The 17,904-nt window shown below is 42.9% G+C and overlaps 1 protein-coding gene across 1 annotated transcript in view; it reads right to left on the reverse strand.

The window, feature by feature from the left end:
* Positions 1-17,400: 17,400 nt before the first annotated feature.
* Positions 17,401-17,904, reverse strand: part of LOC101771998 (probable signal peptidase complex subunit 1) — an 877-nt gene continuing 373 nt past the window's right edge. Inside the window, exon 2 of the mRNA XM_004962489.1 lies at positions 17,401-17,846. Coding sequence (XP_004962546.1) covers positions 17,550-17,843 — 294 coding nt within the window. The 5' untranslated portion in view covers positions 17,844-17,846 and the 3' untranslated portion in view covers positions 17,401-17,549. The remainder of the gene's footprint in view (positions 17,847-17,904) is intronic.

Below are 17,904 nucleotides of genomic sequence, written 5' to 3' on the forward strand. Positions count from 1 at the left end.
ACAATGATACCGTGGAACCCTGTCGATGAATTTCATATGGTTGGAAAGTTACTGATGCATTCTTCAAATGTAAGCTGCATCCAACTTGTGATTCTTTTTGGTCGTGCACTCACTCACTGCATGATGTGATGCATCGAGTGCACTTTTTGGTCTCCTGGAAGGGCCTCGTTTCATGGTACCCAACGGGCACTACTTGGCTGCCTCTGCACTGTTCAGAAAATAGGCTCTCCCTGCCCATGTTCATCTCCAACCTGTCTCCTGTTAGGTGTCAAGGTGCACATGACATTAGCGATGGTCAAAAGGATGGTGGACATTTTTTTTATTTTATAGCTCTGTACGTATCATTAACCCTACTTAATGCGGTCATTTGGTCATGGAATAAGACCACTTTACCATCTTTGTTATGTGAAAGGTTTTTTTTTCTTTTATAATGTATGCTCTGTATTTCGAACACCGGTATTTCATAAAAACTGTTGGAGGCAAGATATAGCCATGCAAAATTTTTTGAAAAACAGGCCCTAGAGGAGGACCTCCAATCCCCTGAGGTATTGCAGTAACCAAAAAAAAAATCCCGAGCTGCACGGACAAGAAAAAGCCCAAAGCCCGGCCATCCAGGACGTGCCCTCAGCACATATATGACTTTGAAAATAGCCACGCCCGAAGCAACACCACACTACACGTGTGTTCTCTTGATTGGAGAACATATTTCAATAACTGATTATCATAAGGCAATATATGAAAAAATTTCTATGCTTTTTAAATTGGCCGGCCCCGGCCCTATGCTAGTCATATATGCAGGAATATGATTTTGTACATACATACATGTTCAACCTATGTTACAAAGCTAGAGTTGCGTACTTGTGTGGAGCCGAACAAAAATTAAGCTAATAAAAAACGACGGGCATTGTGGTAATATGCCAAGCATGTGTTTTATAATTCAATCTAATATGTATTCTTCCAATAATAACTTCAACATTTACATTTCAGCAATAAACTTTGATATTCAGTTAAAGCTTATATATGTCAACAAAAATAGCATCAGGATTTTTTTAATATCTGAAATAACATTGCTGTTTTCAATGAGTATTTCAACGTTAAATAAAAAAATCTACTAGATGTTTGTAATAAACATGAAAAAAATCTTAGATTAGTGTTGAACCACAACAGTTTGCAATGCGAAAAGGACAATAACTTGAAGAGCCAGATTATACCTTTTCAACTTTCATCAAAAGTATATGGGTAAGGACTGCAAGCAACGTGGATCGTCCATTTCTCTGATAAGCGGATGGGATCCATAGCTACAGTAGCAAACAGTGGACGGTGAACAGGATAGCTACTGTTCTGCACAGTGCTCAACAGTAACTCGCCTCACGCACAGCCACGGCTTAATTTGCAGTACTAGGGGCTGTTTGGATATTAGGGGCTAAATTTTACTCTGTCATATCGAATGTTCGGATGGTAATTAGGAGGACTAAACATGAGCTATTTATAAAAACTAATTGCAGAACCCCTAGACTAATTCGCGAGACAAATCTATTAAGCCGAATTAATCCATCATTAGCAAATGGTTAATGTAGCACCACATTGTTAAATCATGAACTAATTAGACTTAATAGATCCGTCTCACGAATTAGACTCCATCTATGCAATTAGTTTGTAATTAGTACATAGTCTAATTAGAGCCAAACACCCTTAGTTACAACCGCACCGGGTCCTTGTCGAAAGTATACGTATCATACGATCATCTTGAAGTTTTTTGAAGCTAATTCTGATAAATTCAGATTACCTCATGCTAGCTAGCGCCAGAGTGAAGAGGCAATAATTTGTTTATAAATGAGTATTGAATCTTTGAACTATTCTGGCCAGACCTTCTGACTGTAGATTTAGTATTATTATATATACTAATGAATAGAGACCTGTGTTATAAATATATATGAGATATGATTATCTGATACGTTCCTAGAAACAATAACTATGGGAGTTTGCCTGATGTTTGGGCCAGAGGGAAGAAGCAATAATCATTTAACAATGAGTGTTATTGAATCTTTGAACTGTTCTGGAAACAATAACCAGACGAGTTTGTTGAAAGAAGTCTACAACTAAAAAAATCTTCAACCAATCAAATTTTCCTACAAAGTTTTATCAGAAGAATTGTCAGCATAAATGAATTATGATTGGTTGAAGATAACAAGAAGCAAACTGGTCAGGTAGTGCTGGAAATAAATAACTGATGATCAAGTAGTGGTTATTGACATCATTACTGAGTGCTAAAGATGGATTAACACATTCCCCCGAGCGGGGCTGTGTCCTTCCCAAACGGAATGGAATGTGCCCTTGGGCACTCATAATCCATGCTGAATTGTAGGTTTTGTATGATAAATCAAAGTGATATAATTTACTTTAGTCTTTAGTCCAAAATGATAACAAAATAGATTAACTAGGTATCTTCAATACTCCTACAAGTCTAAGAACTTCTTGAGCTAGAGATGATCAGATCTAAAAAAAATTTTGGAGCTGGAACTCTACCAAACAGATCATATGATTTGAGCTGAGTGCCTAGGACAGCAACATGATCCGCTGAAGGAGGATGTAACCGATGCTTTTCAGCAGTGATGCTCACAATATTAGGGAGATAAGGACGCAGGATGCTTGACAATAATTTGTATGGCCCAGTTGAGGAATTTCATATGCTTGGAAAGTTACTGATCCATTCTTCTAATGTAGGTTGTATTCAACTTATGATTCTTTTGGTGCACTGCATGATGTGGTGCATGCATTCACTTTTTGTCTCTGCATGGGCCTTGTTTCATGGCCTCCAATGGATCCTGTTTCCTGATAGGTGTCAAGGTTCACATGTCTTCTATATGCCATTAACGATGGTCAAACAGAGATTATTTTTCTAGTTATTATAAGTTACCGTGTTGGTTATTTTAAAATTTTTATTGTCCCTCACTTACTAAGTTACCTGCTTTTAGATGTGCAAGGGTTTATGATTTATAGTGTATATTGCATATTTTGAATACTAGAGTTTCGTGAAAACTATTGGAAGCACTGTGATTTCAGTGTGTTACTTTTACAAATACAGCACTTTCGATGGAGAATATAATTCAATAACTGATTGTCACGGGGTTATATGAAAGTTTTTCTAGGCCCTTTCAAACTATTCTGGCCCAATGGTAGTGAAATAGGCAGGAAGCCTACTTCATTTATCCATAAATATTTAGAGAAATTTTAGAATGGTTGGAAAAAATATTTAACCTGCTCTGTATCATATAAAAGACTACAGTGTTCATGGAACTGACCAAAAAATTAAGCTCATAAAATGGAAAGGGCTAAAAATACCATCTGACCATTTTAACTAACGTGTTTTGTTCCAAATAATAATTTCATTGTTTTCACAAATTATATTTCAACAACAAACTTTGACATTAAGGAATAGATAATGTTGTTAAACAAATAAAGTGTCAAGCTGTATGTCAACAAAAAAAGTTCCATAGATGTTAAGATTTTTAATATTTGTAATAATTAACTATGTTGTTGCAATAAGTATTTCAAAGTTACATAAGAAATTATAAATTCTTTTGGGAACAACTTAAGTTGTTGTTGACCGCAACACTTTGCAGTGCGAAAGGACATTAGCTTAATGGGCCACTTTACATTTTCAACTTTTCGTCAGAAGTATGCATGTCATATGATTATCTTGATTTTCTTTTACTAAATTGGATAAATTAATTTAGATTGCCCCCTGCTAGCGCCAGACCGAGGAGGCAATGATTCATAATGAGTATTGAATCTTTGAACTATTCTGGTATAAGCTTCTGGTTGTAGACTTAGCACTGTTATACTAATGAACAGAGATTTGTGTAATAAATATATGAATGGTATGATTACAATCTTGATGCTTCTGGAAACAAATAAACAGGATAGAGCAAGTTTGCCTCATGTTTGGGGGCAGAGGGAAGATTCAATAATTCATTTAACAATAAAGTGGTCAGCTTATATATGTCAATAAAACAGCACCAGTACATGCTAGATTTTTTTAAGATATCAAATAACAATGTTGTTTCAATGAGTATTTCACCATTAAATAGAAAATCTAATAGATGTTTGTAGTAAATATGGAAAAATGTTAGATTATTGTTGAACCACAACAGTTGCAATGCGAAAGGACAACACAGCTTAAAGGGCCAGATTATACTTTTCAACTTTTCATCATAAGTATATGTATTTCGTGCGATTATCCCTAAGTTATTTGAACTAAATTGGATAGATTGAGACGGCCTCATGCCAACGCCAGAGCGACGAGGCAATAATTAGTTTATAAATATAGGTGACTTATGATTATCTTGACGTTTCTAGAAATAATAACTTTGTGAGTTTGACTCATGTTTGGGCCAGCTGGAAGATGCAAAAATTCATTTAACAATGAGTGTTATTAAACTCTTTGAACTTTTCTGAAATGAGGTCCTAACTATAGAACCTTAGCAGCAGCGTTCAGCGCCACATTATTATGTTTCTGGAATCATCAGGAGGCAACACAAAACCCATAGAGACAATGCTTCTCAATATATTTGTTTTCTTCTATCTCATTCTTGTTGAACTGAACTTGTTATGAACACTACACTGTTTTTGAATGCAGAAAAGAAACTTATTCATTCATCACTTAAGCACTTCAAAAGGCGCATACATAAAATCCTTATTGACTCTTTGAACTGTTTGGAATGAGCTTCTAATTGTAGACTTATTATTATTTGTGACACTATGCTTTGTATATATAGGCTAAAACCTTAGCAGCACTGTTTAGCACCAAATTGTGTCTTCGGGAATTAGCAGGGGGCAACATAAAATCCATTTATATGGACAATGGTTCTGAATATATTTGTGTTCTTCTTTATATCATGCAGTCTCTTTCAACTGAACTTGTACGACTATTACACTGTTTTTAATGCAGAAAAGAAACTTCTTTATTCACCACTTAAGCACTTGAAAAGGCGAATAAACACCGCCTTCTGCACACCCAAAACCTGAAAGTCAACAATAAGAAAATATAGCAGCAGACCTCAAACTTCTTAAGTATCGGTGAAATCATGGTTGTGGCCATGTCAATTTATTTTCGCATTTCAAAGCTCTGTCAAGCATGCAGATTCGTTTCGCAACATGCCCCATTTGCTGGAAACATCTAGAAATGTTTGGCCTGCCACGTTGTGGAGATAAGAGCTACAGGACGAGCTTTTACCAAACAACAGAAGCAGGTGGTTTGGGCCCTGGGGTCCCCATGGCCACTAGCAAGAATCCATATCATTCGGCAAAAGAAGGCACAGCATGCGTCCAAAACAGGCGTTGTCGCGTACTTTCTTCCCTTTCTGCCAAGACTCCCAATAAACCTTTGCCGTAACAGGTTGGGCACATGGATCACAGGGACTGATCCATGTATCACGATCTAGGACTCCTATGGTATAAATTCACCTTTTAGTTTCGCGTCCCTTCTGTTCTTTTGTGGTTGTCTTTGAATAAAATTTAATATTTTTCCTTGTGCAATCATGCTGGTTGTTGGTAGATCGAGAATAAAACATCTATTGTGGGCATAGGAATAGTACATGTGCAACTTTTGGTTGTCCATTGGCCACAGCTGGGGAACTTCATTTAATTCTTACTCCTAGTGAGTTTTTCTTTTACCACGGTAGATGCACGGCCAATTATAAAAAATAGACCGCCTGCAACAATTATAATGTGGCATACCATAGCAGCACAAGGCAAAACTTCTTCTCCATCACCGCATACTTCTTCGCATCTCCAACAATAATGCTCTTATTTGTGTATTTCCTCGGTCCATCTGATATGGACGGCTCAAGAAACCGACATTTTGCGGAAATTAAACCGACCACCATCGAGTTGTGCATATCGACACATATATCATCATCTCAACTCAACCAATGCTCCCATGAACAAATTAAATCCTTACATTACATCCGAAAACCTGAATAAACAAGCCTCGCGACTCACAAGGTAAGCACCAATGAGTGCAACAAAAGGGGAGAGTAGTTGTACCAGAAAGGCCGGTGAGAATGCAAGCAGGATCATGAGAAATGAGTGTGCAAGGTAGCCTCTGATGACCAGATCTGGATCACGCACAGGTTGCTATCAGCAACTGGTATGGCGAGATTAAATCGCTCATAGAAAAATATGTGACTCGGAGAAATGACGAGGCGTGCAGGACGCAGCAGGCAATGCGGCGGTGCCGGCGACAGGTGGCGTGGCCATCCGGCGCACAGGATTCGGAGGCATAGAAAGGACGCAATAATGCAGGGAGGCTCACGATCCCAGGCTTCCAAGTCACATGCATCGGCTACTGATTTGAGGGAGACCGGCCGGCTGACTTGGCGGCCGGGCAACTCTGGATGGATCACGCATGGATGGATAAATGGCCTCTGGTTGCACCCAAAGGCCGGTTTTTGTAGGGAGGGGAAAGTGGCTCATATGTTGTATGACGATTTTGCCCTCGGAGATTTGGGAGGTCTTTTACATTATTTGACATTGCTTGGTTGAAGAGGATAATGATGTTTCATGTGGTGGTGCACTTGGCATTAAAAATGGAATGTTTCGTGTAATATGGGACAGTGATGGTGCTGCGAGATCGATCGTATATATGGTCGGGAACTTCATTTCGGTGTTTCTTATGTATGTCTCTCCTGTAGCCAGAGAGGAGAAATGGCTTTGATAGGTTAAGTTCTGATGGATGACTTTTAGAGAAGAAGGGAAAAGGGAGTACAACTAACATCAGTTGAAGAAACGCAATGGAAGTGTCATCAAATTCTAATTCAGTTAATAACTATACGTGAAAAACTTCAAATATGTGCAGAGGGTGAATGGCATAAATGTAAATTGCTCCGGAACCATGCTTGGCTCCTTGGGCTCGTATGAGCCACCCGGCAGCCAATCATGGGACAGCAAAACTCGAGACTGAATTCTTGTTAGCAAATTCGGTTCTCCACGTATCACGTATGGACGTCGCCGAATCTAAGCAGGAACATGGGGCCATGCAGTACTGAAGCTACTAGCTCTTGCTGGCGACACCTTGACCATCAGTACACACATATATGTGGCATAGTAGTGGCCAATGGATCGGAGGACCAAAGGCACAAAATTAAATATTCAATGTGGCATTTGCATCGCAATAATTGGGGAACAGGTGAATGGATGGATTGGCTGCTAATCATCTTACTATGACCTGGATTTTAAATGAACCCTCAGATCAGAATGCCAAGTTGCCAACCAGACCAGATCAGATCAAAGATGGTTGATGCTGTTATTTTATTTATTTATTTTTGTAATTGAGATGGCTTCTGGAAATGCAAAACAGGCTGCCATAATTTTGCGACGACGATGAAGAAAAATTTAGGTGTCGGTTTTATTTCTCGTCGATCTTGCTGACCATTCAAATTGTGCTAATGCTGGGGGCAACTCGCGTGGTTCATTATTAATTTGCATGTTAATTGATTTGCATGATGTAAACCAAGAGATACGCAGGACGCCATATCCCGGTTGCCTCTGTCGACTGCAAACGTAAAATGGATGGGGGGATAAAGAAAGGGAGCCACGAGATCACGAATTTGATTTGGTCAACCAGCGTTAGCGAACCATACCTTTTTTGGAACAACATCGCGGGGAAGATCTCCACCTACTGTATTGTTCGAGCAAAAGGTACAGTACATGTGTCGGTGCACATTAGGGTCAAAACATGAGAGCACTAGAGCGTGCGGGTTGTGAACAAACCAAATGACAGTAATGCTGCGTCGACCTGTCAGACTGGTTGAGCAACCCGGTTTGACCGGTTTTCTAGGGTTTTGCCTAGATCGATCGTTCAAAGGGATAACTACCACACTTACGTGATGGAACACGGATAGGTTTACGAGCAAACTAGCAAAGGGATGACCAACACACTTATGTGGCGAAGAACGACTAGTTTACGAGCAAACTAGCAATGGCCGTCGAAGCTCTCGTCCGGGAGGGACCCCGTCAGGGCGTGGATATCGCTAGCGTGCCTAGGTCGACTAGCAAGCCTTAGGACGCCATCTCTGGTCGTGGAGATCAGTAGACGAACAACAAGGGAGGTTGGAAGAGATTTATGGGATAAAAGGTAAATGCATAGTAGATTGATTCAATTGGATTACCCTCAATCGGCCATGGCCCTTTATATTTATAGGGTGGGGAGGTCTTACCCTAATAGGAGTTGAAGGTTATACAAATCCCATATCAAAATACAACTCTTAACTCGGATTAGGCTGGTCGAACTAGTCAGATCGCCCATCCCAACCGGTCCGACCGGTTAGCACAGAGCTGAATCTTACCAGAGCCATAGCTATCTCATCCGGACTCCAAATTAGGCATTCCACATATGCATTTCGATCATCTCGACGAGATCTACGCAATGGTGAAGTCCAATTAGAGAGTTGAAAATGTTTGTAAAACCGATCTGACCTGTTTATAGATTGGTTTGCCCAGATCCAGACAGCAAAATCCTATGATGCCAATTTTGATCGTCAACATATACCCTACCGTTTCTTGATAAAGCTTGCGTACCAAGAAATATTTACCAGAACCAAAATTGTATAGGAACAATGAATAACACAATTGCATCGATCATGCCTCATCTTTAAGGACGATAGTATCTATCGGCCGTATCATTTGATTATGCCCAATATGAAGATTTTAGCTTGTTGCTTCTGTTTATATCTTGTGTGAGTAAAAGGAGCCTGAGTACACACTGCCTCGGCTGTGGATTCTTGAAATACTAATCTAATGTCATTCTCGCACTTGCAAGCTATTGTGGATGAATAAAGTGACCAAATTGCTATAATGTCAATCGGTCTTTGCAATATCTCTCAAATTGAGAATGAAGAAAGATAAAATAATTCAATATTGCATCCACAAGTTATTTGGATCATAAATAAAGTAAGGTGAATAATCAACCCAAAATGTGAATATGACACAATTACCTTGGAATTGACAATGGCAAGATAACTCTTGAACCCCTCTTGTTTGTTTTCGCCTTGTCTTTCAATGCATCTTGGATTATGCGAATACCAAACAACAAGCTTTCTCCAACTACTAACCTCAGCCTCAACAAGTTTTGAAACTTCAATAGCCAAAGTAGTAGCCATACCGGTCAGACCGGTCTAATGGTGGTCAGACCGGTTTGTCCAGGATGTGCCCTCCGATATTTGCTAAACATCGACCTTTTCTCATGAAAATATCTTTTTGGCCACTGTGGTCTGATGCTCATTGTTCCAAAGTGCTAATCTTGAATTTTCATGCCTAGATACATGACGCATAATAAAGTTGAGATGATCCTCTAGATATCTATCAAGAAAAACATCTAGTGACTCATTTAAACGTAAATTCTTACTGCACCACCAGCAACAAGTCATCGGATACTTCTGCATGCTTTCCACTCTTGGATTCCAAAATCTCTAGCTTGAATAGAAAATTTTCATATTAGGCTTGGATCGGTGCAAGCCTAATGAAGAGTCCTGGATCGGTGCAAGCGGGCTCGACAAATGTGTAGGCAAGCTGGCGGCTAGATTCCATGTCCACGAAGGGCATGTGGACCTCGGTGATATCAGGTGTTGCTGTGGAAGAAGCAACAGTGGGGGGTGAAGCAATGTTGGGGATGAAAGGAGTAGCGGCGCGCCATGGGTGGTGGATAGCTGCGACTGGTGTATGGAAAAAGGTGGCAGAGGTGAAGCGAACAGCAAGAGAGCTATCGCATCCCAAGCGTGGAGGAGGTGAATGGGAACGACGTCAGGTGGGGGAAGAAGGAGGTGGGGTGCTGTTGCGGCGGTCGACGGTAGGCAAGCGCCAAGCCAAGTGCTCAGAGGACGCCGGTGCCACGACGTGTCATGGCGGCTAGGGGGTTCCCTCCTTGGACGGCGAACGGCTAGTGCCGCACAGCCAGAGCATGCGCGAGAATGACCCCACCATCGAGCATGAGGAGCATCAGTGGTCGTAGTGGAGGCACACTCAGCAGCGAACCCGATCCCAGCACGCTGCTATAAGGTGATCGGAGGCAAGGCACCTGAAGCACTAGGTTTGAGGAGGAGGCAGTGAGCAGGCACATCGAAGCATGTGCCCGTCGGCCCTTTTTATGGGCGCGGGGGGGGGGGCAGAGAGGAGGGTGCGAAGGTATAGGCGCGCCGCGCTTGGATGTGATCCCTGAAAAGAGGCGACGATGGATGGTGCATGGTCAAGGGAGTGGTTGATTTGACACCTGTTCGGCGTGCAAGAGGACAATAGAGAGCTGAGAGGTGAATGCACCTCAGGTGGGAATGCGCTCCTCAAATCTGTGGTGTTAGTGGCAGTCAAGATCTCCAGCGTCGAGATGTGACATCCGTTCGGCACGTGAGCGGGCAGAGAGCCTTTGAGCGGTGAATGCTCCCAGGATGTTGTTAGATGCAACAGGGGAGATCACCTGGGGACTAGCCTCAGTTCTGGCTAGATAGCCGCTGCCCACCGGGAAAGAACGGGACGGCGGAGGAGAAGGGCGAGACGCATAACTTGAGAGGCCCTGGTCATCCATGTCCTCAGCCGCAACCTCGGTGCTAGGCCTAGGAGTAGGAATTGGGCTGGCCCAGTTCGCGGGCGGAGGCATTTGAAATTCAAATGACCTAGGTACGTAAGCAGGAGTTCTGACGTCCACCTGCGCGAGTTTGATGGCCACCATGGCGGAGTCGAGAGAAGCGAAGAGGAGAAGGGACACTCTGCTGATGTGGCATCTCCCACGAGTGGCGATAAACTTCGCGACGTTGCTATTGACGGTAGACGAGGAGAAGAGGTCCTCTCAGACACGAGAAACCTCGAACCAATGTGGCGCTATTGAGAGGCAGAAGTTGAGCGCGTTCTTGACCTCCATAGTAGAGGGGAAGGGAGTCCTGACAGCTGGGATGATCCAGATCAGGGCACTAAGCTCAGCATTCTGACGCTTAAGGGCAAGCACCGCCAGAAGGTGAAAATACTCAAGGGCGTAGGCACAAAAGGTGGACACACCTGGGGCACAGCCGTGGATGGGGGCTCGCGGAGACATAGGCCTATGTCCCGCCGGGATAGTAGCTTCCTCATCCCACCTGTGGGAACAAATCACGGGCGTTCCGGACTTGTGAGAAGTCCGGCCTTGCCCCCTGGGCATCTAGAGGATGCTATGATGATGGCGGGTAGAGGCACCATGGCTCCAATGAGGGTGAATCGTGGCTGGAGGTGGATGGGGAGGGGGAGCAGAGGAGGGGATATAGAGGCAAGACGAGGGAAGGGGACGAAGGTGGTGGCGTCGGTGGGCGGCGCGCCACCTCCAGCGTTGCCAGGAGCGCGAGGGGTGCTCATTCAGCTCCCCCTAGCGAACCATACCTCAAGAAAGGATGAACAATAATTTTCTTATGTAAAGGAGAATAAAATTAGGAAGCCGTGGGGTTCTAATGAAAGAAAATTAGCTACCGATGAACGGGTGGTGCTGCATAATGTGGGGACCTGTGGGGTTTAATAAGTTATCGCAGAAATGAAGAAAACAGCCAAACTTAGATGATAAAGTCCCTCCATGTTAGCCACAAGAAAAAGACTAAGAATGTAACAAAGGTTGTTGTATGACGTGCCAATGTTTATATTCTGTCCGTGTAAACAAGGACACATATAATTTCAAGCTCTTCAAATTGAGGGAAACTTGCCGACCTGGGCTTCAGTTGTGTATTTGTGTTGCTCTAATGCTGTGCCATGAAGGCCATGGTGCCACAATGCTTCGGGAAACATTGAGCATTGCGTATTGAAGAAGTTGATTGCACGATGTGAACAACAAGATACGCAGCACGGCATATCTCGGCTGGGTTGCCTTTGCAAACCGGAGATGGATGGAGGATCGATAAACAAAGAACGCGGCGATCACGAGTCTGATTTAGGTCAACCGAGCAACGTGTGTTGCAAAGAGTGAACAGATGGAAACTTAACCCAGACAACTCAGCAGAGCAAGCGTCCAGCAAGTTTTTCAAAACGAAAAAAGCTGTGTGCTGCTCTCCGACATATATTTTCGTTAAAGCTGCCAGCACCAGGCGCAAACTGCGGCAGGGAGCAGTTGCACCTTTGCCTCTACAGCATTTCTTCTTGTGCTGCACATGCTGATGGCGACACTGTGCTCCCTGATTCCCAAGCCGCAGCGTTGAGCGCCATGAACGACTGAGCGCTGAGATAGCTCGAATTCGGATATCCACTTTTGATTTAGGTGATAGCAATTATAACTATATATCTCTTTTGTTGATGATTTTGGAAGCATGAAACCATAATAAGACATAAAGTACCTTATATAACACGTGGGGATGTAGATCATTAGTCGAAAAATACTTTTGTTTATAAAACATTGCAATAAATAAATTAAGGTATATAAAAATATTTTACAGTAACAAAATATATCATTTGGAAGTAATTTACATCAATAAATATATCAATTTCAAACCAAATAAAAGTGATATGTTTATTGTATAGATAATATCAGATATCCATCCACATCCACACTTCCGAACACGGAGACGAATTTGGACCATGAAAATAAATTCGAATATATCCACTTAAACTACCGTATTAACTACTCCCCCGTCCCAAATTACTATTCGTTTTGGCTTTTCTAAATTCATAGTTTTTGCTATGCACATAGATATATGCTATGTCTAGATACATAGGAAAGACTATGTACCTAGAAAAGTCAAAACAAATAGTAATTTAAGACGGAGGGAGTAGAAACGAACGCCGATACATTATATCAGATATAAATGAATTCAGATAACCATACGCTAGTTCCACACCTACAACACATTTGTTCCGGACTAGTTTTCCTACATGCCCTGCGTGCCGGTGGCATGAACTGCACCCCAAGAAAGGATGAATGATAATTTTTGTAAGTTAAGACGAACAAATTAGGAATCTGTGGGTTCTAATAAAGGAAATTAGGTAATTATCACTACTACGGAAAGAGACATCACCGCCGGCTGTAAAACCTTCGTCACCGCTGGTTTTGCGACCCATTGGATTAGGGTCAGCGGTGATGACTATGGTTATCACAGCCGGATTGCAAACTGGCAGTGATAAGCATCTCAAAAAACAAAAAAAAAGAAAATCACGTGCCGTGCCTACCGCTGCTCCTCCCCCGCGCCAGCCGCCGCAGCTGCCCCATGCCGACCGTTTTCGCTGCTTCCCCACGCATGCCGCTGCTCCCGCTGCTAGAGGCCCGCAGCAGCTCTGCGCCAGGGGGGAGGGAGAGGGGCGGCAGTGGTGGGAAGGAAGGGGCGGCGCGGTGGGGACGGGAGGGGTGGTGCGACGTGGTGGAGAAGGAAGAGTAGGGGAGAGGGGAGAGGCAGCGCGATGGGGAGGGAGAGGCGGCGGCAGGTCTGCAGTGGTGGAAGATGAGGGAGGGAGGTGGGACGCGGAAGGGACTGGGAAGGGACAGGCGACATGCAGTGGGAGACTGGGGGAGTGGATAAGACCGGGGGAGGGACGGGCGGAGTGCGATGAGAGAAGGAGAAGTGGAGAACGGACGTCAGGTTGGTTAAAAAAATCGCAGTTGAGGAAATTTTTGGGTCCGGTGTCTCCACCACCGCCGATTTTAGCTAACAACCGGCCGTGATACGGTGGTGAAAAGAAGTATCACCGCCGGTTTCAATAGTTGTTTGCTCCATCAGCTTCAGAATCGGTGGTGATAGAGCGTTTGCGATAGCTTGTTCTGCTGTAGTGTATGAACGGGCTGCAGCATAAGATGGGACCTGTGGGCCTGTGGGGTTTAATAAGTTACCGCGGAAATGAAGAAATATGGATGATAAAGTCCCTCCAGCAATGTGCTCAGTCCTGTCTGTCTGGCCTTCATAAACCAGTATGACAAATCTTGGCAATTGGTGGAAACTTCAGGACTAGAAAAACTCATCTGGAGCCATAGGAAACCAGTATGACCATTAATGGCGCTTGATTATTTCGAGGGCACATCTCCATAGTTAAGAAACTAGGTGGATTCCAGCGCATTGTTGTGGAACTTCCAAATCGAAAAATGGATAATTATGGATTGCTATTGCAGGCAGATGTTACTAGATAAACAGTGAGGAAGAAATTAAGATAAAGTTGGAATAAAACATGTGAAAATAGACACGAATCCGGACGTTTTATAGTCTTCTGGAGCCATAATTCATAAATGAGGACCAACCCTGCAGTGCAACCTCTTCAAGATTTGTACATGGAGAACTTTGGAGGTATATATAGCTTTTGTTAATTGATGACACTTGCAGTAGATGTACCAGAGGTTTTTGTTGTATGCATGTGTTTGTGTGGAAGTGGCTATCTAGTCGCCAATATAATGCATCCGAGAAGCAACTGCAAGTGCTAATAAAGTAAGATAAAAATATTCAACATGGCCACCAATAACCGGAACAGGCCGGTTGACGCATGGATTGGCCGGCGGCGATCATCTTAGTGACCAGAATTTAAAATACACGATGCATCATCTCGTCAGATCAGATCAGATCAGATCATGCGGTTTCATTTAGACTGCACAACATAATCTCGTCCTGTACGTAGTGACATCTCCTGCCGACTACGGTGAAATGGAGCTGTCATTCGATATTGACTGATCTTTGCCAATTGTGCTACTGCGCCGTGCCACAGACAGCAGAAACTTTGCATGTGGCGTGTCGAAGAAGAGGAACCGGGTCCGGTCCATCCGACTGATTGGATGATGTAAACACGAGGATACGCAGCACGGCATATCCGCTGGGGTTGCCTCCACGAACGGGAAACGGATTGCCTAGCTAATAAACAAAAGCACGCGGCGATCACTCACGAGTCTGATTAAGTCAACCACCGTGTCCGTGCTAAATTCCAGTTATTTTGGTATTTCTAAATGTATAATTTTTACTATGCAGGAAGATATAGTCTATATTTAGATGCATAATAATAATAATAATATTTATGAACTTAGAAAAGTTAAAAACAACATACAATTTAAACAATTTAAATCGAATGGAGTAGTATACGATGAAGAGTGGACATCTCGGCACGCAAAAGTCGGAACGATGCTCTCCGACGTATCTTGGCTAAGCCGTTTGGACATGACACCGCGTGCTGCGGCGCAGCCTTTGCCCCTGCGTACTGCAGCACAATAGTGCACCCTTCACTGCCTGCAGGGTATGCAGTTGTACCTTTTTTTGCCTCTATTCTGCATTTCTTGTGCCCTGCACATCCTTCAACACAGAGCACACAATGATCCTGTGCGTGCCATAGGATAGGAGATACGATTTGTGTGGTTAAAATTTCCTTAACCTCCGGTTCCTCCTGTCCTCCTGAAGCTGCTGATTGTTCAGCAGGCGACTAGCCCACTACGGTGCCATTCAACTTGTTATGAGGCCGGAAACACGGCCCATGGATTCAGGCTTGACACGCTTTCTCAGACAAGACCAGAGAGCCCAAAAGCAAACCAGCTCTGCCAATGAAACACAAAAATATTGCAAAGAAGATACGACGACAGAAACAAACTTCGGCAGGGCAAACTTCCACACCCATCTGGCCATAGACATCCAGAAAGCTCGAATAAGAGTCAGCAGCTCAATAATAACAGTTTGCTACTCTCAGATTCATCGGCCACTTCCCAATTCGTAGCTTACTTCAAACACATCAGAATCAAAGGGGAACCACCCAGCAAAAGAGAACACGCTTGGCAACAATATGATTGTGGTACATGGCACTACATCAGAACCAAGGGGTGTCGCGGAGATGAAACTCTGCAGCATCTCGTCGCTGCCAACAACCAAGACTTCGACATCCAACAGAATGCAGCCACTGCAAGTATTAGTGGAAATCATTTTGACCAACATAGTAACCATAGTTTCCAATATTTTTATCAAACATAAATACAACTCCATATTTTTTAAAGTCATGTCTCCACGTTTCCTCCTAGCTCGAGTTTCAAAACAGCAATTGCTACATTTTGCATAAATAGAACAAACAGAAGGAATGCAGAAACATAAGAGTAAACTATGGTTATGTAAAGTCAGAACAAGCACTGCAGATGAAGGCCAGGTTGTATGTCAAATATAATGTAGTGGAAACTATGGAAGTACAGCATTGTGTCAGGACAATTGGTCTGTAAGTACAAGATTCCACACATTGCTGCATAATAACAGGGTAAACAGAGTATAAGCAAAAATCGGACCATGTTCTCAGAGCAACCTATGTTCTGTTTCAAGGCAGTAGAAACAGATAGAAAAACAATTAAAGTTTACAACTAATGAATCTTTATTTCTACAGTTTTAAGTGGGGACACAGATTAGTCCAAGACACTGCTGCACAACAAAATAATTCTAAACAATGTGAGAAAACCACACCATACTTATTTTCAAAGAAATAAGCAACCCATCCCAAGGAAAACCAGGATACAGAGTACACAGAATTGCCAAAGTAATTAAGCAACCAATACAACTAAGAAATTAAGCTTTTTTAATGTTTTAGTGAAGATATAAAGTACACTGGGTTTCAGCAATTTATCTATTTGTATAGAGCCTGATTGTCAGGATGATTTTCCTGGCAACTGGGATAACAGCTTCATGGCATATGTGTGCCTAGTTTTTATATAATCTACAGGTAAAAGATTGACTTCACAGATTGCTACAATTTCTGTTCATCCAAAATTCATAGATTTAGAAAAATGGTTGCAATGGATGTTGAGCCCTCATAGTTTATCATAAAGCAGACAACTAAGTGGAAAAAAATCACTATCAGGTTACATCAAAATCTACCCACATGAGAAACCAATATAAATTGTTATAGCAAGGAACATCCACCTACAGATACTCAGACCTGCAGATCATCCATGCAGGACACATGCATCATTTTTAGGATAACTATTGTTACATGCAAACTGCAGGTTTACATGTTGATTATATCACTAAGAGAACAACAAAAAAGCATAAGGGTTAAATTCTAACATAGACCAATTCCTGAATATTTAGAATTGAGAATATTAGGTTACAGCTAGCGTTAATTTAAACAATAACTTAATATAATGAGTAGCACTAAAGAAATAACATACAAGCCAATTGATAATTCAAACGGAGCTAACATTGCAAGACAGACATATACTGTATAAAAGGAAAAGATAAGATCTCAGAAGGAAAAAAAAAAGGGACAACAACAGAATCATGGGCTCAACTTGAACTGGAACTACACAATCTCTGGAGGCAGAAGTTTGCCACCAAAACGCTGCAGAAACCCTTTTACAAAATTAAATGCTGACAGGTGAAATTAAGGAGAGCTCTTTTAGCTAATGTTAGCCTGATAGCACAAGACCACCACAAAGCATGTTGCCATTTCTTTGGATCATTGCAGCAGATATAACCAAGCAAGGAAAATTGCAAGCTAACTTTCAACTGATCTGTTATACCACAATTGTCTAATATTCCATTATGTCATAGTTCTGACAAATAGTACCAAAACAAGTTGAGTCATATGGACCAACAACACATATCGCTCTGAGAGACCAATTACTTGTTCTTCCCGGACTTCTTCTTACCCCCTGCCGCCGCGCCAGCAGCACTCACCTGCGGGCGCGGGTGGCGCTCGGCCTCGTCGGCGTCGAGCCACTTGAGCGGGTTGCGGTTGAAGAAGGGCCAGTTGGGGACGGTGACGAGCGCCGTGAGCACGACGCCGCCGGCGTAGACGAGCAGCATGAGCTGGAAGTCCCCGCGCAGGTAGCCCACGAGGAACGCCGCCACGGCCGCCGCCACCAGCAGCACCTGCATCAGCATCTCCGCGCGCTTCTGCCCCTGCCAATCCATCCCCTGCCACGAACCAAGAACCAAGATCCGGGTGAGATGGGGGGGGGGGGGGGGGGGGGGG

This window comes from Setaria italica, chromosome III (assembly GCF_000263155.2).
Source record: "Setaria italica strain Yugu1 chromosome III, Setaria_italica_v2.0, whole genome shotgun sequence".
NCBI classification, from domain to species: domain Eukaryota; kingdom Viridiplantae; phylum Streptophyta; class Magnoliopsida; order Poales; family Poaceae; genus Setaria; species Setaria italica.